This window comes from Oncorhynchus gorbuscha, linkage group LG04, assembly GCF_021184085.1.
Source record: "Oncorhynchus gorbuscha isolate QuinsamMale2020 ecotype Even-year linkage group LG04, OgorEven_v1.0, whole genome shotgun sequence".
Taxonomy (NCBI): domain Eukaryota; kingdom Metazoa; phylum Chordata; class Actinopteri; order Salmoniformes; family Salmonidae; genus Oncorhynchus; species Oncorhynchus gorbuscha.
The window spans coordinates 1,410,903-1,436,479 of record NC_060176.1 but is presented as its reverse complement, the minus strand read 5'-3'; the positions used below and the strand labels follow the sequence as shown (position 1 = coordinate 1,436,479).

Below are 25,577 nucleotides of genomic sequence, written 5' to 3'. Positions count from 1 at the left end.
CAATATTTTCTATTTAATTGGGAAAAACGTCCACTAGGAAGCGATAAAACTCCAAATGTGGACATCAAACCCCCCAGGTCCAGATCTGCAGAGGGAAGGGTAAAGGTACCCACTATAAAGGGTAAATTAGTTACATATAGCGAAAAATGTTAACCTACCATTGTTCAAATACTATAGCCAGACTTCAACAACATAGTTCTCTAAGTACATATGTCTATTCCAAAGTGTTTGTAACAAATATATATAAAGTGAAACACAAATGTTAACACTAATTTTACAGTACAAGGTTTAGGGATCTACCCCAGCCGCCGACGCGCCCACCCGCGCATTAATCCATGGAACCCGCTAATTTAGAACCCGCCTACCTTCCCTGTCAATCTCAGCCGGGAAACTAGCGGCATCACGGTATTATATTATCCATCTGGTCTACTCTCGGAACGAGTGGGGAATTCTCGAGAAATCAACATGAAACGTCACGGGTTTTTGTGCCCTTTGACATTTATTTGCGCTTGTGTCCTTATCGCTGCCGTCTGCTCAGTGAAAGGTGAGTCCCGTTTATTTAGTTGGTTAACTCAAACGACAATATCGCAAGAATCTACTGTTAAAGTCTAATCCTTCAAAGGGACAATCCGGAATTCAAACAATAACAAAGCGACTGACCCGCTACTTGTTTTGGTAAACAGCTGAAAGATGTGGCTTGAGAAATATAACCATTCTCAAATTTACAGACAGACTAACCATCCACGAGGACTGACCATCCGTGAGATCAGAATGATAGTTTTATCCATGTTTTGACGCTATAGACCTACAGTGTATATTTACATTGACTTTGTTTACAAACATTGGAGTAAAACAATCTTATATTTTGGGTTCTGATGAAGTTCATGAAGCATTTTTAAATTATATTCTTCAATAATCAATGGCTATATGTCATTAATTTACCAGATCAAAAAAATGGATGTATTAACTCCAGATTGTCCCTTTAACGTGCAAGGACTTTATACAGTGCCTTGCGAAAGTATTCGGCCCCCTTGAACTTTGCGACCTTTTGCCACATTTCAGGCTTCAAACATAAAGATATAAAACTGTATATTTTTGTGAAGAATCAACAACAAGTGGGACACAATCATGAAGTGGAACGACATTTATTGGATATTTCAAACTTTTTTAACAAATCAAAAACTTAAAAATTGGGCGTGCAAAATTATTCAGCCCCTTTACTTTCAGTGCAGCAAACTCTCTCCAGAAGTTCAGTGAGGATCTCTGAATGATCCAATGTTGACCTAAATGACTAATGATGATAAATACAATCCACCTGTGTGTAATCAAGTCTCCGTATAAATGCACCTGCACTGTGATAGTCTCAGAGGTCCGTTAAAAGCGCAGAGAGCATCATGAAGAACAAGGAACACACCAGGCAGGTCCGAGATACTGTTGTGAAGAAGTTTACAGCTGGATTTGGATACAAAAATATTTCCCAAGCTTTACACATCCCAAGGAGCACTGTGCAAGCGATAATATTGAAATGGTAGGAGTATCAGACCACTGCAAATCTACCAAGACCTGGCCGTCCCTCTAAACTCTCAGCTCATACAAGGAGAAGATTGATCAGAGATGCAGCCAAGAGGCCTATGATCACTCTGGATGAACTGCAGAGATCTACAGCTGAGGTGGGAGACTCTGTCCATAGGACAACAATCAGTCGTATATTGCACAAATCTGGCCTTTATGGAAGAGTGGCAAGAAGAAAGCCATTTCTTAAAGATATCCATAAAAAGTGTTGTTTAAAGTTTGCCACACGCCACCTGGGAGACACACCAAACATGTGGAAGAAGGTGCTCTGGTCAGATGAAACCAAAATTTAACTTTTTGGCAACAATGCAAAACGTTATGTTTGGCGTAAAGCAACACACCATCCCCACTGTCAAACATGGTGGTGGCAGCATCATGGTTTGGGCCTGCTTTTCTTCAGCAGGGACAGGGAAGATGGTTAAAATTGATGGGAAGATGGATGGAGCCAAATACAGGACCATTCTGGAAGAAACCCTGATGGAGTCTGCAAAAGACCTGAGACTGGGACTGAGATTTGTCTTCCAACAAGACAATGATCCAAAACATAAAGCAAAATCTACAATGGAATGGTTCAAAAATAAACATATCCAGGTGTTAGAATGGCCATGTCAAAGTCCAGACCTGAATCCAATCGAGAATCTGTGGAAAGAACTGAAAACTGCTGTTCACAAATGCTCTCCATCCAACCTCGCTGAGCTCGAGCTGTTTTGCAAGGAGGAATGGGAAAAAATTCAGTCTCTCGATGTGCAAACCTGATATACATACCCCAAGCGACTTACAGCTGTAAACGCAGCAAAAGGTGGCGCTACAAAGTATTAACTTAAGGGGGCTGAATAATTTTGCACACCCAATTTTTCAGTTTTTGATTTGTTAAAAAGTTTGAAATATCCAATAAATGTCGTTCCACTTCATGATTGTGTCCCACTTGTTGATTCTTCACAGAAAAATACAGTTTTATATCTTTATGTTTGAAGCCTGAAATGTGGCAAAAGGTCGCAAAGTTCAAGGGGACAAATACTTTCGCAAGACACTGTATGTTACATTCAGAGGTAGACTGGCTCTGGCAGCCAAATCAGCCAAAGACTCCAGCTAAGGTTCTAGAAACATAAAGCCCTCTACTCGTATTAGATACAACCATAAAGCCCTCTACTCGTATTAGATACAACCATAAAGCCCTCTACTCTCGTATTAGATACAAACATAAAGCCCTCTACTCTCGTATTAGATACAACCATAAAGCCCTCTACTCGTATTAGATACAAACATAAAGCCCTCTACTCTCGTATTAGATACAAACATAAAGCCCTCTACTCTCGTATATTAGATACAAACATAAAGCCCTCTACTCTCGTATTAGATACAAACATAAAGCCCTCTACTCTCGTATTAGATACAAACATAAAGTATACACTTACTGTACAGTACACTGTTTCAACCAACAGTATGTTTGAGTTACAACACGTTTCTGGCATCCTTCTTCCATTACACACCTACTGGTTACTCACAGGTGATCATATTTGTATCATTTACCTGTATTGATTTTATTCAGATGACTATTTTTCACTGTAAAAGAACTAAGCAAAGTAACTCTCTGTAGGCCAACACTTCATTAATGCCAGATATAACGGCTGATTTTGCCTGTCACTCTCATGTCCAGCTCTCTTGTGTTGACTGCTCTGGCCCATACCTCTTGCATCAGACATTTACAACGCAATGTCCCAACTTTTCACCTGTAGGTCTTAGTGAAAAGGTTAAATGTCACAGGAGCTGGACATCCAAATGTGGGCTGGATGATCAAATCAAATTTATTTATAAAGCCCTTCGTACATCAGCTGATATCTCAAAGTGCTGTACAGAAACCCAGCCTAAAACAACAAGCAATCCAGGTGTAGAAGCACAGTGGCTAGGAAAAACTCCATAGAAAGGCCAAAACCTAGGAAGAAACCTAGAGAGGAACCAGGCTATGAGGGGTGGTCAGTCCTCTTCTGGCTGTGCTGGGTGAAGATTATAACAGAACATGGCCAAGGTGTTCAAATGTTCATAAATGACCAGCATGGTCAAATAATAATAATCACAGGGGTTGTAGAAGGTGCAACAGGTCAGCACCTCAGGAGTAAATGTCAGTTTGCTTTTCATAGCCGATCATTGAGAGTATCTCTACCACTCCTGCTGTCTCTAGAGAGTTGAAAACAGCAGGTCTGGGACAGGTATCACGTCCAGTGAACAGGTCAGGTTTCCATAGCCACAGGCAGAACAGTTGAAACTGGAGCAGCAGCACGGCCAGGTGGACTGGGGACAGCAAGGAGTCATCACACCAGGTAGTCCTGAGGCATGGTCCTAGGGGTCAAGGTACAAATCTGTCGTTTTGCCCCTGAACAGGCAGTTAACCCACTGTTCCTTAGGCCGTCATTGAAAATAAGAATTAGTTCTTAACTGACTTGCCTGGTTAAATAAAGGTAAAATAAAAATAAGACAGGAGAAATACTCCAGATATAACAAACTGACCCTAGCCCCCCAACACAAACTACTGCAGCATAAATACTGGAGGCTGAGACAGGAGGGGTCAGGAGACACTGTGGCCCCATCCGATGATACCCCCGGACAGGGCCAAACAGGCAGGATATAACCCCACCCACTTTGCCAAAGCACAGCCCCCACACCACCAACTTACCATCCTGAGAAAAGGCCGAGTATAGCCCACAAAGATCTCCGCCACGGCACAACTCAAGGGGGCCAACCCAAACAGGAACATTACGTCAGTGACTCAACCCACTCAAGTGACGCACCCCACCTAGGGACGGCATGGAAGAGCACCAGTAAGCCAGTGACTCAACCCCTGTAATAGGGTTAGAGGCAGAGAATCCCAGTGGAGAGAGAGGAACCGGCAGAGACAGCAAGGGATAAACGTAATGGGAGGGAAAAAGTTATTGGCACACTCTTTTTAATCAGGAAACAGTCCTTTTCTTGTCATTACTTTTTTTGTGTAGTTTGGTCTGTAAAATGAAGGGATGTCAGTTTCTATGATCAATGATTAGTTTATCATTTAACTCATCATGAATCAAATTTTCATTGCTCAGCTAAGAATTACATTTGAAGTGTGCTTTCAGTCAAGTGATTTTCTTTCTCACTCTCAAATACACTTTTCAAGCTCTGATTTCATTTAATTGTGTAAATCATATTTTTAACATTTATCACATATCACCACTGAAAATATATCACTAGAGCTTCGATAGTGAAGATTTCTACTCTTTGCCTCAGACAATTCCTCGATCCAGAGGGCACTACCTCTCTCAAATGGTCTAGGTGAGTTGTTCCAACCATGGTTCTAGTGATGACAACCCCCATAAACCTAAAAGATCATCAAAGTTGGTGCTTCAAAAGTGTGAAGGGTATTATTTCAGTCCTGTCTGCTATTTTTAGAGTCAATGTATATAATTGAACGCCTGACTCAGACATATTGTTGCCATGTGATTTTTGATGACTGTCAACCCTGTACTTAAATGTAAAGATATGGTTAGCAGCACAGTCTCATGTTTATTGTCTACGATCACAACCAGTGATTCCTGTAAGAGGCATGTTGTTTACTCTAAATCATTGTAGGTTGAAAAGGAAGAGGAACCACACTTAATGTCCATTTTCTTTTTGGAGAACAGAAATGTATTTGTGTTACTCAACCCACCCCAATGCACACACAGAAGGGTTGGAAGCACAGGGTCAGCCACTGCGCAGCACCCCTGGAGCAGATGGCAACTAGGATATTCAATTCTCACCAGATTTTTACTGTCGGGCTTGTGATTCTACCCGGCAACCCTCCACCTGCTATCTACAACCTAAAAGGGTTCTTCAGCTGTCCCCATAGAACTGTTTAAAGAACACTTTTTGGTTCCATTTTCATTCCATGTAGAACCCTTTACACAAAGGATTCTATATGGAACCCAAAAGAGTTCTACCTGGAACCAAAAAGGGGTCTCCTATGGGGACGGAAAAATAACCCTTTCAGAACCTTTTTTTTCTAAGAGTGTACAGGTGTATGGCTACTGTAATGAAAGGTCTACCTGTAAGCTTAGGCAACAATGTGCTCAATTATATCCGCATCACTGTACAACAAAACGTGTTTATTTGCAACATCTCTTGGAATACTTATAATGCAGAGATTTTCAGATTATCTTCAGAGAATTTAGAGAACCAGTTTCACTTTGGTGATAGAATGAGCTCTGTATATTCACTCTTATTTGTGCACCAGGAATTTTTACCTCGACCACCTGTTCATGTTGTGTGTTGATAGGTTTAGGTGGTATACCTGGCTCAAGCCCCCTGACCCTCGACACACCTAAGTCTCATTCCACTGCTTACACAATGTCAGATCTTACAACGTCTGTATAGGTATGTTACCTATCAGTTAACCACATCCATCTGTCAGTCGATGACACAGTCAATGAAGTGTCCTGGCACGCAGAAACCATTGGTTGATGCATGCAACGTCTGAGCAGTGGAACGCGTCCCTGGTGTTGTGTACAAGCATTTCGCTACATCCGCAATAACATCCGCTAAATATATGTATGTGACCAATAAAATTTGATTTGATGTGTTTTGTAAGTTTTGGTCATTCCTGAACTGAGGAAAATGGGAATCCACTTCGAGGTACAGTATATTCCTGATCTGTTTATAATCTAGGGAATCCTGCATTCTTTTAGTTTGGAAGACAAACACATTCTGTTAGTGAAGTAAAGCACAGGGGGAGGTGAGAATGAAATGCACAGTCCATTTAACATGTCAGTGTGTCTGTCTGGAGCCAGAGCAAAAATCTGTGGCTAGTTCCCATGACAGACTGTTAACATACTGTAGCTGACCAGCCTGCACTCAAGTTTAGGTTCTGGGTTCCGAGATTGATCTTTCGCTGTGTTTAAATGTGTTTCTGAGTATCCAAGCAGCAAGAAAAGCAGAACATAAGTTATTTTGCACCCACGCACCTCATTGTTATTGCAGGTGTAGCGAAATGCTTGTACACAACACGAGGGTCACGTTCCACTTGAATAGCTGACAGTTGGTGAAAGAAACTGAACCGAGTTGATACCATTTATGTTTTATTGTCATGAACCATAAACTCAAAGTCAGGTGTCACTTCTGTTCCCCTTTCCATCCCCTCACTTTCCTGAGTGTAATCAGCAGAGGAATTGTTGGGTTCCAGGTAGAACCCTCTGTGGAAAGGGTTCTACAAAAGGGTTCTACCTGGAACCAAATGGGTTCTACCTGGAACCAAAAATGGTTCTCCTATGGGGTCAGTCAAAGAACTCTTTAAGGTTCTAGATATCACCTTTTATAGGAATCTCCACAAAATCATGAAATGCCTTTAACTTGAAATGCCTCGTACACTTTCAACACAACACTTTCTCTCACCCCTTTGTCAGCTCCTCAAAGGAAGTGTTTTTAACGCTGGTGTTCATGCTGTAACGTGTCTGTTGGTAGTATAGCCAGTATGCTCACTACAAAAGGTTGACAGAGGCTGTTAAACCCACTGATGAATAGAACAGCCCAGGTGAATGGTGAGAGGAGTGAGATCCCCACCATGCAGCCCTCTACATTACATAGACCTGGGTATCTTCTAAAATACTTAGTAATTACATTGTACCAAGAGGGTAAGTACATCAAGTATACCTGTAACTCTATAATAAGCTATTTAGCAATACTTGACAGGGAGCACACCAACTATTTTTCTCAGGCAGGGAGCTTGTTCATGATTGTCAACTCTAATGACCATTCTCAGCTCACCTCTTCAACCTCCTGTATGTCATTGAACCTACCCATTGTAAAGCAACTGATTCTGTTTTATGAACTGGAATAGTATGCTGGTATGTCATGGAGGACTGTAAGGTCACTCTTGGCTTAGTGGAACCATAAAACCACCTGTTTCTGTCCTCTCCTTCCTGTGCTCTGTGAGTCAGCACTTAGGCCCTCTATGACCTCCCAGCTAACATGGGCCCTCAGTATCACCACATCTCCTTTGTGTTCATGGAGGGAAACGACTCTCGTTAGAGTGCCAGTGCCTGTATTCACAAATTGTCTCAGAGTAGGAGTGCTGACCTAATATCAGGTCTTCCCTGCCTGTGTCATCTTATTCATTATAATCTGAAAGCATATACTGACCCTAGAGCAGCACTCCTACTGTGAGATGCTTTGTGAATACAGGGCCAGGAGTCCAGGGCGTCCCTTATCAACCCTCCAACTTTTCATGCTGTGATGTAAGATATGCTTGATCACATGTAATGGAGAGGCCATTGAGGTGAGGTATAACTTCCTTTTGACACAGAGATTGTCAAACTGTCTAAAACATGGCAGGTGCATGGAGGCTCCATATCGTGCCTTTATGTGGCCACCCTGTGATACCCTCATTTTATTCTCTTCCCCCCTCTCTTTACCACTGTCTCTTCCCCCCTCTCCACGTATGTCTCTCTCTCTCTCTCTCTCTCTCTCTCTTCCAGGAGATTACTGTGAAGTGAATCTCTGCCATAACGGAGGGACGTGTGTGACCGGGGTGGGGGAGGACCCATTCATCTGTATCTGTGCTGATGCTTTTACTGGAGACACCTGCCACCTCAATGAGACTGGTAAGGAGGAGTAGAGCTTGCCAAATATGGTCAAGGCAGGTCAATGAGACTGGTAAGGAGGAGTAGCGCTAGCCAAATATGGTCAAGGCAGGTCAATGAGACTGGTAAGGAGGAGTAGCGCTAGCCAAATATGGTCAAGGCAGGTCAATGAGACCGGTAAGGAGGAGTAGAGCTTGCCAAATATGGTCAAGGCAGGTGGCCGTATTTAAAAAGCTTTGAGTTTCAAATGGGACAATTCAACATACTCAGCATACTGAGATTTTGGTCTTGTCACTTCATTTTTAGAAGCAAAGCTAATTTCTTGGACTGGCATCCAGGCGCTGGCTTCCATTTCCTTGTGTTAAACCTGACTGTTTTTCAGTAAATGAAAGCATATTCTTGATTTTTTTTTTCCTTGAGTGTGTCCCGTCTTTATAATTGGTCAATCCTACCTTAGGTCCCTGCATTCCCAACCCCTGCAGGAATGATGGGTCGTGTGAGGTCATCACTCCGACCAGACGAGGAGACGTGTTCAGCGAGTACGTGTGTAAATGCCAGCCTGGCTTCGAGGGCGTGCACTGCCAGATCAGTAAGTTCCTTACTTGTGACTGTACCTGTCCTAATTCTCCCTGCCGACCCGGGCTTTCCTTCCTTCAAGTAATCCCAGATCTGAATTGGTTGGTAGGATTGGTGAAAGTAATAGGGAAGTAGCCGAACATGGCCAACATGTCTGTACTACTCAGCGTTTCCCCTAGATTGTTGTCTTAAGGTACATTTTTAAATCAGAAACAATTAATGCCAAATTGTTTTAGGTGAGGAGAACCAGAGCTTGGCTTGGGTAGGGTCCACTACCCCAATCCTAACTTTCACCATTCCGGTCAAAACAACAAACTGACAGACTGAATGGTGTGTCAATGGCAGGTCGTGTTGAGGCATTATTAACATTAATGGGTGTAAAAGTTGGAAACGCCTGAGACATTTTCCACTCTGTGCATGAGTGTAAGAAAGCATTGTGGTGAGCTCATGATTCATGAAAGACTTTCATTCAGCTCGTTGGAGGGCTGTTAGCTAATGAGGAAATGGCAACCCAGCCAAGCGTCTTAGAGTGAAAAAGCGTTTTTCAGCCATGTTGACTAAATGCAGCATGACTGGGTGAATCGTGGATATGAATCTCCTTTTAATCTCCTGCTTGGGAGGCATAAGATGTTCAGTGTGATCTCAGCTTTTGAAGAAGTTGTGATTTAGCTCTTTAACCTTCACTGGGGTCCAATCTGGTCCTTACTTTAAAAAAAAGTTTTTAAATATGTGAGTAGTACAGAAAAGACATTAGCAGACACTCATATCATTAGCAGACACTCACATCATTAGCAGACACTTGTATCATTGGCAGACACTCGTATCATTGGCAGACACTTACATCATTGGCAGACACTTACATCATTGGCAGACACTCATATCATTAGCAGACACTCGTATCATTAGCAGACACTCGTATCATTGGCAGACACTTACATCATTGGCAGACACTTACATCATTGGCAGACACTCACATCATTGGCAGACACTCATATCATTGGCAGACACTCATATCATTGGCAGACACTCACATCATTAGCAGACACTCACATCATTGGCAGACACTCACATCATTGGCAGACACTCACATCATTGGCAGACACTCACATCATTGGCAGACACTCACATCATTGGCAGACACTCGTATCATTGGCAGACACTCGTATCATTGGCAGACACTCGTATCATTGGCAGACACTCGTATCATTGGCAGACACTCGTATCATTGGCAGACACTCGTATCATTGGCAGACACTCGTATCATTGGCAGACACTCGTATCCAAAGGAACGTTTAGTAAGTGCTTACATGGAGCAGAATGGAATAAAACAACTGTATTATCCACATGATATAGAATTGTCCCTTTGGCTTCACACTATGACATAACAGTAACATGACATTAAAGGGGCAATCTGTATTAAATACATCCAGCTTTAGACTTTTAAAATGAATTAAACATACCCATTTCTCATGAGTTTAGATCAACTGTCGTACCCTATTAGAACCCCAAATATAAACTTGTTTTATTCCTTTGTTTATAAACAATGTAATTGCAGTCAAAAACTGTATAGCATAAAAACATTGTTAAAACTATCATTTTGAGATCATGTATGGACAGTCCTTGTATCCATAGCTCTGTCCATGAATTAGAAATATGTTGATTTCTCCAGCCCCTTCCCTCAGCTGTTAACCAAAACAGCAGCTGGGTGGCTTTGTTATTGTATCGAAACTGCAGATTGTCCCTTTAAAACAGTGATGCCATTATGATGACATTTAAAACATTTATTTGGATAACAAAAACCTAAGAATGAGTGTTCTAAACCCTTCTATGATGAGGAGAAGTAACTCTGCCTGCAGTGCATCCCAGGGAAGCGTCGGCTGCTGATGGATGGGCTTTAAAGTGTGTGTGTGTGTGTGTGTGTGTGTGTGTGTGTGTGTGTGTGTGTGTGTGTGTGTGTGTGTGTGTGTGTGTGTGTGTGTGTGTGTGTGTGTGTGTGTGTGTGTGTGTGTGTGTGAGACACACCTACTCCTTCCAGGGTTTTTCTTTATTTTTACTATTTTCTACATTGTGGAATAATAGTGAAGACATCACAACTATGAAATAACACATATGGAATCATTTTAGTAACCAAAAAGTGTTAAACAAATCTAAATATATTTGAGATGCTTCAAAGTAGCCACTCTTTGCCTTGATGATAGCTTTCCACACTCTTTGGCATTTTCTCAACCAGCTTTGTGAGGTAATCACGTGGAATGCATTTCAATTAACAGGTGCGCCTTGTTAAAGTTAATTTGTGGAATGTCTTTCCTTCTTAATGTGTTTGAGCCAATCAATTGTGTTGTGACAAGGTAGGGGGGTATACAGATGACAGCCCTATTTGGTAAAGGACCAAGTCTATATTATGGCAAGAACAACTCAAATAAGCAAAGAGAAATGACAGTCCATCATTACTTTAAGAAATGAAGGTCAGTCAATCCGGAAAATTTCAAGAACTTTGAAAGTTTCTTCAAGTGCTTTGATAAAACTGTCTCTCATGAGGACCGTCACAGGAAAGGAAATCCATCCAGAAATGTATTATGTGTCATTATGAAGTCCCATGTCAGATTCCTATGTTAGGACAAGGTTTATTATGTGTCATTATGAAGTCCCATGTCAGATTCCTATGTTAGGACAAGGTTTATTATGTGTCATTATGAAGTCCCATGTCAGATTCCTATGTTAGGACAAGGTTTATTATGTGACATTATGAAGTCCCATGTCAGATTCCTATGTTAGGACAAGGTTTATTATGTGACATTATGAAGTCCCATGTCAGATTCCTATGTTAGGACAAGGTTTATTATGTGTCATTATGAAGTTCGTTATAGTTAACTGCACCTCAGATTGCAGTGCAAGTAAATGCTTCACAGAGTTCAAGTAACAGACATCTCAACAACTGTTAAATGGAGACTGTGTGAATCAGGTCTTCATGGTCGTAATGCTGCAAAGAAACCACTGCTAAAGGACACCAATAAGAAGAAAAGACTTGCTTCGGCCAAGAAACATGAGCAATAGACATTAGATCTGTGTAAATCTGTCCTTTGGTCTGATGAGTCCAAATTTGAGATTTTGGTTCCAACCACCGTGTCTTTGTGAGACGCAGAGTAGGTGAACTGATGATATCCGTGTGCGTGGTTCCCACCGTGAAGCATGGAGGTGTAACGGTGTGGTGGTGCTTTGCTGGTGACACTGTCTGTGATTTATTTAGAATTCAAGGCACACTTAACCAGCATGGCTTCCCCAGCGATACCCCATCCCATCTAGGTTGCGCTTGGTGGGACTATCATTTGTTTTTCAACAGGACAATGTCCCAAAACACACCTCTAGGCTGTGTAATGGCTATTTGACCAAGAAGGAGAGGGATGGAGTGACCGGTTCTCCACAATCACCCGACCTCAACCCAATTGAGATGGTTTGGGATAAGTTGGACCGCAGAGTGAAGGAAAAGCAGTCAACAACTGCTCTGCGTACTGTGTGTTGAAACTCCTTCAAGACGGTTGAAAAACCATTCCAGGTGAAGCTGGTTGAGAGTATGCCAAGAGTATGCAAAGCTGTCATCAAGGCAAAGGGTGGCTACTTCGAAGAATCTAAAATATAGAATATATTTTTATTTGTTAAACATTTTTTGTTTGTTTATGACATGATTCCGTATGTGTTATTTCATAGTTTTGATGTCTTCAATATTATTCTACAATGTAGAAAGTAGTAAAAATAAAGAAAAACCCTTGAATGAGTAGGTGTGTCCAAACTTTTGCATGGTACTGTATATAATAATGATAAACTGGTCCTGACAAAAAAATGTAATAAAGTCAAATGGAACTTGCAAAAGCAAAAAAATTGGACTCACGTTGAGCATAAATGATTGGATTAATGGGGTATACAATGTCAGCTCAACAATTTCCCAATTTTAAATTCAGCCATCTTGGATATTTATGTTCAATTGACTTTTTCTAAGTTGCATGTTTTGTGTATACAAGCTTCTACCAGGTTTTCTCTAATACCCCCCTAGCCAGCCAGGAACTCTCCCTCTGAGGCACCTTTACAGCAATTAGCCATTGTCCACTCTTAATCTGAGAAGGCTTTAGCAGAGCGAGGAGAGCTCTGCCAGTCCTGCTCTCTACACAGTAGGCCTAGCTATTGAGAGCCTCAGTGCTAGTTGGGTCAGTAGTTGCCATCTCATTAAAACAAACTGATATTCATGCATGGACTGGTACAAGACTTTTCACATTCCAGATTAGGATCTAGGAGGCTAATGCCACTATAACCCTTGTCCTTTCCATTCATTTCCTTGGTTTGTCCAAGTTTTCCATTGAAAGTCCAGAATCTGATTGAAAAACCAGGCGTGCTGATGCGACTACAAAACTGTAGATGATTCATAGCATATTTATAACCTCTAACTGCTAGTCTGACCACCAGTGTTATTGCTGTTTGGTTGTCACCACCCACATTTGTTCTTGTTCTACCAGACGTCATAGATTGTGTAAGGTGGATCCCAGTACTGTCTTGTTAGTCCAACATGGCTGAAGTTCTCCTGCTTGGGTAGTGGTTGGATATACTGCTGTTTGTTATGGACCCCATTATTCTAGAATCTTCTGCCCTTCCTTCTAAGAATGGATCAAACCACTCTTGACCTTCTGTCAGTGTCCCTGTCTGTCATTGGCACAGACATGGACACATACACACATGCACACACACACACACACACACACACACACATAGTCTAAAGATACACCTATGGCATTTAATCTACCTAATCAAGGTCAGAGATGTTATTTACCGAGTAGATTCTCAGAATGACTGGAGGGTGCGGTGCGTGTGTGTGTTTCCTGTGTATGTGCATGCCCGTGGGTGTGTGCTTGTATTTCTCAGTGTGGGTGTGTGTGTTGTCACGCCGTTGAGCGGAATGGGTTTTAGAGTTGGGACCAATCCTCTTAGAGTTAATGGGAACAGTAGCTAAACAGAAGATGTAGTGTTAGTGCTGTCTGCCCCCTAGATTACAACCTGGAAGTGGCTCCCAGGGACACTGCTATAAACACTGTTTTAAACCACTGTGTTTACTGTTTATGGCCTATTTTTAAATTCCCGGGATGAGTAATTACAATATCAAGATGTTCTAGCTCTGTGGTTACCAAATATTTCTGTCCGATGACCCACCAAACCATTTTGGAATTTTCCTGTGACCCACGGGCACTGAATGAACGAACAAAGCAGATTTTTCTAAGGTCCACACCCTAGAACGAATCAGTAATGACTCGCTAACAGGTACCGACCCACCATTTGGGATATACTGTTTTATCTGATAACAATAATCACTTCTAAAATTCCCCTGACGGCAATAACTTTGTTGAATCATTTTGTTGTTGTTCAATAAGAAGCAAACAGGGGACCTACCAGTGTTTTCTGTTGCACACCATTTTGCTATGGTTTGCTATGGTGTGGACTAATGAATACAGCCCAGTTTTAGTCCATGCCATTTATAATACAACTGAGCCCCCTGGTGGGGACTAGAAAGAGCTGCAGCAGTGGACAGACTACCATAGACTACTCCCAGGTCACCTCACCCTGCAGGCACAATATAGAGCACACCCAAAACCGCAACCCTGCCCTTCACCTGTGGTCATTTATGATGCCTGGCCCCAAAGTTGCCCCCAGCTGTGCCCCTATCATCACCCCTGTGTCTTCGAGAACACACCTGCAGAGAGGCATTATGGAGGCCCACTGGTGGTATTGTGGTGCTTCAAGGTTCACCCACCTGGCTGATTAGCCTGCGTGCCAGGTAGTCTTACCACTGGGCTATATCTGACTTACCTTTGGGGTACAAGTGTACTGCATTTAGCCATCAGGGACTGTGTTCTCTCCTGCTCAGGTCCAGGGAGGGTTTTAGATGTCAGACCCAGTGGGCAGAACTGGTTCATTCTGATGTATTTTCAATCGTTATGGTCCGGTTGCATAGAGAAAATCTAGTTATATGACCAGATAAGGACAACAATGTTTAGTCTTGATGTCTTCCTGAAAAAATCCATCCAGAAAGGTATTATGTGTCATTATGAAGTCCCATGTCAGATTCCTATGTTAGGACAAGGTTTATTATGTGACATTATGAAGTCCCATGTCAGATTCCTATGTTAGGACAAGGTTTATTATGTGACATTATGAAGTCCCATGTCAGATTCCTATGTTAGGACAAGGTTTATTATGTGTCATTATAATATAATAATATAATAGGCCATTTAGCAGACGCTTTTATCCAAAGCGACTTACAGTCATGTGTGCATACATTCTACGTATGGGTGGTCCCGGGGATCGAACCCACTACCCTGGCGTTACAAGCGCCATGCTCTACCAACTGAGCTACAGAAGGACCACTATGAAGTCCCATGTCAGATTCCTATGTTAGGACAAGGTTTATTATGTGACATTATGAAGTCCCATGTCAGATTCCTATGTTAGGACAGGGTTTATTATGATGACATACCCAACTTCTATGTAACTGTGTCTATCTCTTGTGCTTGTCCTGTCTAGATGTGAATGACTGTGAGAAGCAGCCATGTAAGAACGGTGGGATGTGTCGAGATCTGGATGGTGACTACACCTGCCTGTGCCCTTCACCCTACGTTGGAAAGCAATGCCAGCTCCGTAAGTATAGGGCAGGGGAACCGCTGCATAGGAGAGACTGAAACATGTCTACTACTCTGTGTGCTACACATTATGAACGGTCTCTCTTTGTACTTTAAGTCACAACCAGTATGTCTATATTAGAGATTATAACCTGTTTCTGTCTCCTATATAAGACATATGTATGTGTTTGTTCCAGGTTGTATATCTCTGATGGGGATGGAGGGAGGAGAAATCGTAGAGTCTCAGATCTCGGCCTCCTCTGTACACTATGGCATTATGGGTCTTCAGCGCTGGGGTCCAGAACTGGCCCGGCTCAACAACCAGGGCATGGTCAACGCCTGGACCGCCGCCAACCATGACAAGAACCCCTGGATGGAGGTTAGAGAACCAAGTCAGTTTAGTAAATAATCACTTGTTGTGGTAATCGTGTTCTCAAATGGTAGGTCATAACCCACTGGTGGACTGTGGCCAGCACCTCATGGGTCCAGACTAAACTTTGGCTTGAAACATGCTTTTCTACTTGATGAAGTCACCCGATCTGGCCTCTCTATGGACATTGTCATGGAAAAGAAATGAAACACTTTTTAGATGTGTCTGAATGATGCTACACAGCTCTAGTAAAGTCTAAGCATAGTACCCATAGTACCCATATAAACAGACATACACTGTACTCTCAGGAAGAAAGGTGCCATCTAGAACATAAGTGTTCTTTGGCTGTCCCCATAGGAGAACCCTTTGAATAACCCTTTTTGGTTCCCGCAATAACCCTTCTGGGTTCTATGTAGAAAACTTTCTAGCTGGAACAGAAACATTGTTCCTATGGGGACAACTGTAGAAACCTTTTGGAACCCTTTATTCTAACAGTGTATCATCTAAATCCCAGTGGGGAGGATGATTAGTGGTTTGACCCCTGTCTGACCTCTCTCTGACCTCTGACTCTAGATCAACATGCAAAAGAAGATGCGCCTAACTGGCATCATCACCCAGGGTGCCAGTCGAATGGGCATAGCTGAGTACATTAAGGTCTTTAAAGTGTCTTCCAGCTTTGATGGTAAGACCTACACCCCCTACAGACCAGCGGGACAGAGGAAGGACAAGGTGACTTTACAATACGAGTTTACCATAGTAATATTCATTTATAGTTAGTGACTCAGGGTAAGTTATTTTAAACAGTTGTCCCATTTCCTACAGTCTACAATAACTTATAACGGGTCAGATGTGTTTCATCCTCTTAATGGTTAAGGTCAGAATTGTGGGAGGTTTAAGCTGTTCCTAGATCTGTTCCTACTGGCATGTTTTACTTGGACCTGTACAGTTGCTCCCACATGAATGCCTGTAACAACTTGGTGACATCACTTCTGTGCTCTGTGCCACAGGTGTTTGTGGGTAACATTGATAATGACAGCACCAAGACCAACCTGTTTGACCCTCCCATCGTGGCCCAGTTCATCCGCGTCATTCCTGTGGTGTGTCGCAAGGCCTGCACCCTGCGTATGGAGCTGGTGGGCTGTGAGCTCAATGGTAAACAGACACCTCTACACGGGGAAATAGAGTGGAAAGACGACTAGACTGCATCTCAATAGTTTTAATTGGCTTCCTTTCCTCCTCGTCTCCGTCTGCATCGATCTGGAAACTCAGGACAGGTGATAGAAATGTGATCTGGCCATTTGGTGTCTTGTTTTTTTACATCAGATGGTAACAGGGAGATAAAGAGAGGAAGCCACTCCAGACTATTGACATGCAGCTGTAAATAAAACCCCATTCAGAGTCCTCTGCCTGAACCACAAATAGACCTTGAGAAAAGTTACAAGCCCACCAAGTAAAAGGCATTAAGTTGGGTACATGCGGTCTCCTTGTGTTGACACTGTGGCTCTTCTGTCCAGCTTGCTGACAGTAAGAGGGGTTGTTTAGATGTCCTAACATGAGTCTAGATGTAGTTCTGTTTAGACCACATACTGTAGGGAATGGTTTGGACAGCATTCAGAGGGAGACCCATGCAGTGCAACAATGGGGACGGAGTTCCTGACAAAAGCACCACCCATACACTCACACACACTCACACACCATGTCCATATGTGTTTCCAGCCCCACCCTATTACTCAGTGTGTATAGAGCTACAGTTCAAATTGACTTGCTGCTAGTAAGGCGTTTGGGCTTCACTCACTTTTCCTATTCCTCATTATTTTCCTATTCCCTGCCTCCTTTCCTATTCATTTCAATGCCTCCTTTAGACAAATGTTATTTTTTTATTATAAATATCTGTCTGGTACTTTTCATTCCCTGCTTTCATTACTTGGTCTTACTATTAACTTTCTGTAGTGTGCCTTTACACAGGAAATAATATGGCATACCTGTCTGTCCTACACTGTTTATGTCATGTTATCTGTCCTACACTGTTTATGTCATGCTATCTGTCCTACACTGTTTATGTCATGTTGTCTGTCCTACACTGTTTATGCCATGCTGTCTGTCCTACACTGTTTATGTCATGCTGTCTGTCCTACACTGTTTATGTCATGCTATCTGTCCTACACTGTTTATGTCATGCATGTCCCATGTCTGTCTGTCCTACACTGTTTATGTCATGTTGTCTGTCCTACACTGTTTATGTCATGTTGTCTGTCCTACACTGTTTATGTCATGTTGTCTGTCCTACACTGTTTATGTCATGTTGTCTGTCCTACACTGTTTATGTCATGTTGTCTGGTCCTACACTGTTTATGTCATGTTGTCTGTCCTACACTGTTTATGCCATGCTGTCTGTCCTACACTGTTTATGCCATGCTGTCTGTCCTACACTGTTTATGCCATGCTGTCTGTCCTACACTGTTTATGTCATGTTGTCTGTCCTACACTGTTTATGTCATGTTGTCTGTCCTACACTGTTTATGTCATGTTGTCTGTCCTACACTGTTTATGTCATGTTGTCTGTCCTACACTGTTTATGTCATGCTGTCTGTCCTACACTGTTTATGTCATGTTGTCTGTCCTACACTGTTTATGTCATGTTGTCTGTCCTACACTGTTTATGTCATGCTGTCTGTCCTACACTGTTTATATCATGCTGTCGGTCCTACACTGTTTATGTCATGCTGTCTGTCCTACACTGTTTATATCATGCTGTCGGTCCTACACTGTTTATGTCATGCTGTCTGTCCTACACTGTTTATATCATGCTATCGGTCCTACACTGTTTATGTCATGCTGTCTGTCCTACACTGTTCGGTCCTACACTGTTTATGTCATGTTGTCTGTCCTACACTGTTTTTATGTCATGTTGTCTGTCCTACACTGTTTATGTCATGTTGTCTGTCCTACACTGTTTCTTTCATGTCCTCACTGTTTATGTCATGTTGTCTGTCCTACACTGTTTATGTCATGTTGTCTGTCACTGTTTATGTCACTGTTTATGTCATGTTGTCTGTCCTACACTGTTTATGTCATGCTGTCTGTCCTACACTGTTTATGTCATGTTGTCTGTCCTACACTGTTTATATCATGCTATCGGTCCTACACTGTTTATGTCATGTTGTCGGTCCTACACTGTTTATGTCATGTTGTCTGTCCTACACTGTTTATGTCATGCTATCGGTCCTACACTGTTTATGTCATGCTGTCTGTCCTACACTCTTTATGTCATGCTATCGGTCCTACACTGTTTATGTCATGTTGTCTGTTCTTCAATGTTCATATCATGTCAAATCAATCGATCAATCAGTAAATGGCTAATCTACATTCCTTGAGCTGCAGTGTTGGTTGGTGGAGGGATAAATTAGGAGGACGGGCTCCTTGTAATATACTCCACTGAGTGGGTGGTTCTTCACTTTGGTGTGATCATTGGTTTTTCTCTATTGGTTCTCTGTCTTTCACCTCCACTCCTTTCCTGTCTATCATTGTCTCTCTGCTGTTTCGTTTACAGTATATTCCAACACGACAGGTTGCTCTGAGCCAATGGGCATGAAGTCCCGCCTTGTCTCTGATGGACAGCTCTCGGCGTCCAGTGCCTTCCGCACCTGGGGCATTGATGCCTTCACCTGGCACCCACAGTTCGCCCGGCTAGACAAACAGGGCAAGACCAACGCCTGGTCCCCCGCCACTAACAACCGCTCAGAGTGGCTACAGGTGAGACGGACTCTCCTCTTTTAAAGGGGCAATATGGATTCCAAAAACAAACCACTTGTTTTGGTAAACAGCTGAGGGATGGGGCCTGGAGAAATGTAACCACACTCAAATTCATAGACAGAGCTATGGATGCAAAGACTGAACATCCATGAGCTCAAAAGCATATTTTTAACCATATTTTGAAGTTAGTGTTTGTTTAAAATTATATTGTTTACAAACAATGGAGTAAAATAGTATTTTGGATTCTGATGGAGTAAAGCATCTAAACATCTATTCTTTAAGAACCAATAGCTAGCTATATACAGTACCATTCAAAAGTCTGGGGTCACTTAGTAATGGCCTTGTTTTTGAAGGATATTCCATGCGAGAAATCAGCATGGAATAGATCTGGTACAACGCTGTGTTCTACTCCCTTCACAGAACAGCGCAGACTGGCTTTAACCAGAATGGAAAGGGGAGTGGGAGGCCCCGGTGCACAACTGAGCAAGAGCACAAGTACATTAGAGCGTCTATTTTGAGAAACAGACGCCTCACAAGTCCTCAACTGGCAGCTTCATTAAATAGTACTCATTAAATAGTACTCATTAAATAGTACCCGCAATCTCTTCAAAATACCTCAACAAATTGACAACTACAATGCCAAAGGTCTGCAAAATGGAGGATTCTTTGACAAAAGCAAAGTTTGAAGACCACAATTATTATTTCAATGAAAAGTCATTATTTATAACCTTGTCAACATCTTGACTATATTTCCTATTCATTTTGCAACTCATTTCATGTATGTTTTCATGGAAAACAAGGACATTTCTAAGTTTTGAACAGTAGTGTAAGTACATGTATGTACCAATCCCACATTGCCATTTTAAACTGTCTACTTTAACAAAGGATTTCGGGTAGCACTTTATTTTACGGTTTAGAAATGACATGGTAATTACTTGGAAGTTGGTCAAATGGTATTCATACAGTAATAACCTATGAGTTAGTTGTTTGTGTCTTTAGGATGGGAACGTTTAGCTACCAGGTAGTTCCTAGTTGTGTTGAATTAGTTGTAGTACGTACCAGAGTGTATAGAGGGTTACCGCAACATTTCTCTGTGAATACCATCTAAATATCAATGGAAACAGTGCTTAGAGGAAGGATCACTTTCTCTTCCTAATATGATTTGTAACACAAAAAGTCATGGATCATTGTTATCATCCTTGTGGGATTCTGACATCTGTTCTTGGTTCATACTATTTTATATGATGAAACAGCTATTCAATATTGGGCACAAATTGTGTGGGAATACAGACATCAGGGATAGGAGTCTGACATGTTGACGTAGTATCTTTGTTTATAAACTTCTGTGAGGGGAGTCTACCTTGTAGTAGTTGTAGGTTTCTGAACAGTGAAGACACCCTTGTAGTAGTTGTAGGTTTCTGAACTCACTGTGAGGGGAGTCTACCTTGTAGTAGTTGTAGGTTTCTGAACAGTGAACACTTCTTATTCTGAACAGTGAAGACATTCCTGTGAACAGTGAAGACATTCCTTGTAGGGAGTCTGTGAGGGGAGTCTACCTTGTAGTAGTTGTAGGTTTCTGAACAGTGAAGACATTCCTGTGAGGGGAGTCTACCTTGTAGTAGTTGTAGGTTTCTGAACAGTGAAGACATTCCTGTGAGGGGAGTCTACCTTGTAGTAGTTGTAGGTTTCTGAACAGTGAAGACATTCCTGTGAGGGGAGTCTACCTTGTAGTAGTTGTAGGTTTCTGAACAGTGAAGACATTCCTGTGAGGGGAGTCTACCTTGTAGTAGTTGTAGGTTTCTGAACAGTGAAGACAGTAGTACCTTGTAGTGTTGTAGGTTTCTGAACAGTGAAGACATTCCTGTGAGGGGAGTCTATTCCTTGTAGTAGTTGTAGGTTTCTGAACAGTGAAGACATTCCTGTGAGGGGAGTCTACCTTGTAGTAGTTGTAGGTTTCTGAACAGTGAAGACATTCCTGTGAGTCTACCTTGGGAGTCTGAAGACATTCCCCTTGTAGTTGTAGTAGTTGTAGGTTTCTGAACAGTGAAGACATTCCTGTGAGGGGAGTCTACCTTGTAGTAGTTGTAGGTTTCTGAACAGTGAAGACATTCCTGTGACCTTGGGGTAGGTCTGAAGACCTTGTAGAGTTGTAGGTTTCTGAACAGTGAAGACATTCCTGTGACCTTGTAGGGAGTCTGAGGGAGTCTACGTAGTAGTAGTAGGTTTCTATGACACTGATGAAGCTCAGATGGACTTGTAGTAGTTGAAACGTTTGAAATGGAATAAACCTTTTCCTTTTTTCACCTGAACTGAATGTGTGTGAACCATCCTTCTCTTTTCTACTGTGGTTTTTCTACTGTAGCCAAGACACGTTTTGTGATTTTATTTGACCTTGGGAAAAGAGCTACTTCTTAAATACCAAAATACAGGGTTCATTGAATTGAAGGTATTATCATTAATCTGGTCTATATGTTATTGTCTTGTCCTCCATGATCCTGTCCCAGGTTGACCTGGAAAAGACCAAGCATCTGACAGGCATCATCACCCAGGGGGCCAAGGACTTTGGGGTGGTGCAGTTTGTGTCCGCCTTCAAAGTGGCCTATAGCGACGACGGACAGGCCTGGAACCTGGTGAAGGATGAGAACACCAACACAGAGAAGGTCTGTGAACCACTGCTCACAACGTATTCTCATTATGACACTCCCATATATTGGGGCTCCCCATAGTTCTAATACGCATAATTGGTTTCCTTTCCTTGTCTCCTCTCCTTCATCGCCACTGATCTTATCTGTTAGATGATATAAGTCTACCCAGCCGTTTCAATGTTCATAAAGGAAAGGAGAGGACGCCATTTAAAAGTAAAGAGACACAGACATACTATAATCATTTTTACCCTGACTATTTGATTTCGATAGTAGGGATAAGGGGTTTTGCAAACCTCTGCACAGTTTGTTGACATGAGTTGGGACCTGACTGTGTTTCCCGTGCCAATTTACGGACCCCCTCTCCGGACCCCCACTCTGTGTGTGGAGTGTATCCCCTGGTCCTCTGTGTGAATGATCTCTTTACTTCCTGTTTTGTCCCTGGCTGGAACAGTGCTAGTGACACTCACCCCTGTAGCCCCCCTCTCTGTGTGGAATAGGAGAGGCCAATCTTCACCCCCATGGGAGTGCTGCAAGCAAGGGGCTGTTTAAATTTGCATTGGGGACCTACGCTGAATAATTCAATGACCTTTAGGGACGAATAAACAACCCATCTTTTCATTGAGTGTAGACCCTTGACATTATGTGCCGTAGCCAGGGGCTTCCTCAGAGGGACTGGGAGGGGAGTTGTGTCATCATGAATGAGGTCATAGTTCAGACCAATAAACAACCCATCTTTTCATTGAGTGTAGACCCTTGACATTATGTGACAGATATGGTAGTTAACCATTGATGTGTGTGCGTTTCCTGACAGATTTGGTAGTTAACAATTGACCATTGATGTGTGTGTGTTCCCTGACAGATTTTCCAAGGCAACATTGACAACAACATGCATAAGAAGAACCTGTTTGAGCCTCCGTTCTACGCCCGCTACCTGCGCGTTGTGCCCTGGGAGTGGCAAGAGCGCATCACCCTGCGCATGGAGCTGCTGGGCTGTGACTACTAGAACTACATTACCCATAATCCACCAGTGCTCCACCCAGTCTCCATAACGTACCTATCCACACTGGAATCAGTCACACCTTCCTCTACACCCACCAGGACATAGAAATCTAATGTATAGAATGTACATTTGGGAAAATGTGTCAGGTTCTAACGTTCCAGAACTTTGCATCAATAGAATATTTTCCAGATTAAGTCTGCTCTACAGCTTGTATTTCTACAAATATTTTCAGCTAAAACTGATCAATTCCAATTTGTTTTTGATCCTTTCCACAGTGACTGTGGCCCAGTGTCAATTCTAAATACATGGGCTCTCACATTCTCTTTTGAAGAATTAGGGTATGTCTGAAATGACAGCCTATTCCCAATGTAGTGCACAATTTTTGACCTTTTGGCAGTACATGTGCTGTGGTCAAAAGTAGCACAGTATAGCGAACATGTCGGACAAACCTTCCCCCAGCGCTGCCAGTTCCAACACGTTCCAAACACTCACAGTTCTGTGTGATGTCACTTTGCCAGCCGACCTAGCAGCTGCTTGTCCCGCCGTGCTCTTTGGCATTATGTATCCAGGGTGAGAGCCTTCTATTTACAGCAGTGGTATTCAGAGTCAGGGTCGCCAAATAAAAATAACATCCTATCCCAGTCGGCGTGGACTTAAAGACCTCAAAAATGAAGAGTAGCCAACAGATTATTGTATGGGACAATATACATTTTTGAGAAATATTGGTTCTCTTAATTTTTATTAGAGAGATGACAAGACAATGAATTGAAAGTTATTTGTTGATGTAGGTTGTGTTTTTAGATTTGGGTTGGGGTCACCAGAAATTCTGCCAAAAAATGGGTTCCCTGCTGAAAAAGTTTGAATACCACTGATTTAACACAGGAGGTTGGTGGCACCTTAATTGGGGAGGACGGGCTGTCGCAGAATGGATGGAATGGCATCAAACACATGGTTTCTATGTGTCACATGGTTTCTATGTGTTTGATGCCATTCCATTCGCTCCATTCCAGACATTATTATGAGCTGTCTTCCCCTCAGCAGCCTCCACTGTGATTTACAGTAAACAAAAGGCTCTGTCGAGGACCACAAAAAAGCAGCTTGCAGTCCTGATGTGGCCCCAGACCTGGAGTTAAAGACCCCTGGTCTACCATAATATAGATGTGATTGTATCGAAGGGAGAGTAGACACGTCAGCTGGTTGATATGAGCACTTAGTAGTATATTGAAGCAGGGCCTGTGTGCAATATACTTTTTGGGAAATAGCTGGACATAATAAATTAACAAATTTGTTAACTGACAATGGAATTATTGAACTGTACATTACCTATACTGTATATTAATTGAAGGAAGGGCATTGTTTTTTAAAGTGAAACTAAAAGCTGCAAAGGATTGTTCAGTATGATGGTGTGTACCTTTCACACTTGATCCATGACTTAAGTTTTTTTGCCAATTTAGCAGATTTGTTTGTTCTAATAATAATCTTGCATTCCAAGTCGGCCTGAAATGGAGAGACAAGTAGAAATGATTGAGTGAGTAGAAATTATTGGACTCTGTTGTGGTTTGAATTTTTTTCTTTTTAAGAAATCAAATATGTTGGTCTTCAACAGACATCACTAATTTAAAAAAGTTGAAAAACATTCTGTGTTAAACATTTTGATTGAAAAGAATGTCCATTACATAAGACATTGCATGGGTAAACATTGATATCAGTCTTACAGTAATAGCATCAACTTAGTTAGAAGCACAAAAAAGTGTCCCTTTGTAATTTCGCCCTTCTGCCTAACTCTCAGTGACAGGCATATTCTCTCTCTCTTTATCTCTCGCTCTTGCTCTCTCTCTCATTTCTCTTTGTCCCTCTACTACTTCCCCTTCTCCTTTTCCCTCCCTCTCTCTCCCTCCCACTGTTTCTTCCTCTTCAATTTGTGACCATGCCACTGCCAGGATGTTACAGAGCAGAACTTTGTGTTCCCCCTAGTTCTGCAGTGGAGCCCCATTCTCCTGTCTGACCTGTCTGATCATACTGTCAGGATGGGCGTGTCATGGATAGCAGTACAGAAAAAAGTTGGTTCCAGCAGAAGTGGGACCTGATTATTAAGTGACATCACGGGGGCTTGTTAATGGGGCTGTGTATGTTGGTGCATATAATCTGAATTGCTTTTATAAAATAAACAGACACTCTTAAACTTCATAGTTGCAATAAACATGTTTACAACCAGCGTCAGTATAAACTACAGTCATTTAGACTCTTTGGGCGTGATGACTGTCTAGAAATAATGCTCTGTTCCCGACTTCACAATGGCACAATAATTCATAAAACACTGTCATCAAGGCTAGACTAACTCATCTCAACCTTTTTGAAGGAAAATTTGATGTCTAGTCCATTTTGGTGTCCCATACATGTTGGGACTAGGAAGTAGTCTGG

At 42.2% G+C, this 25,577-nt stretch overlaps 1 protein-coding gene across 2 annotated transcripts; it reads left to right on the top strand.

Annotated features, from left to right (window-relative positions):
* Positions 1-371: 371 nt before the first annotated feature.
* On the top strand, positions 372-25,371 carry LOC124033513 (lactadherin-like). Of its 2 annotated transcripts, none has more exons than XM_046345530.1 (10): positions 372-544; positions 8,052-8,177; positions 8,614-8,745; positions 15,294-15,407; positions 15,586-15,767; positions 16,332-16,487; positions 16,766-16,910; positions 19,309-19,511; positions 22,016-22,171; positions 23,016-25,371. In XM_046345530.1, exons 1-10 carry the CDS (start codon positions 466-468, stop codon positions 23,157-23,159), a joined length of 1,437 nt encoding a protein of 478 aa, XP_046201486.1. In that variant the 5' UTR covers positions 372-465; the 3' UTR covers positions 23,160-25,371. The 2 variants fall into 2 exon arrangements, with proteins under 2 accessions (XP_046201486.1, XP_046201488.1); XM_046345532.1 differs by having other exon boundaries at positions 373-544; positions 19,327-19,511.
* The last annotated feature ends 206 nt before the right edge of the window (positions 25,372-25,577 follow it).

Coding starts and splice junctions, on each gene's coding strand:
- LOC124033513 (XM_046345530.1), top strand. CDS start 466: ATGAAACGTCACGGGTTTTTGTGCCCTTTGACATTTATTTGCGCTTGT. Junction 545..8,051: donor TGCCGTCTGCTCAGTGAAAG/GTGAGTCCCGTT, acceptor TCTCTCTTCCAG/GAGATTACTGTGAAGTGAAT. Junction 19,512..22,015: donor ACCGCTCAGAGTGGCTACAG/GTGAGACGGACT, acceptor ATCCTGTCCCAG/GTTGACCTGGAAAAGACCAA.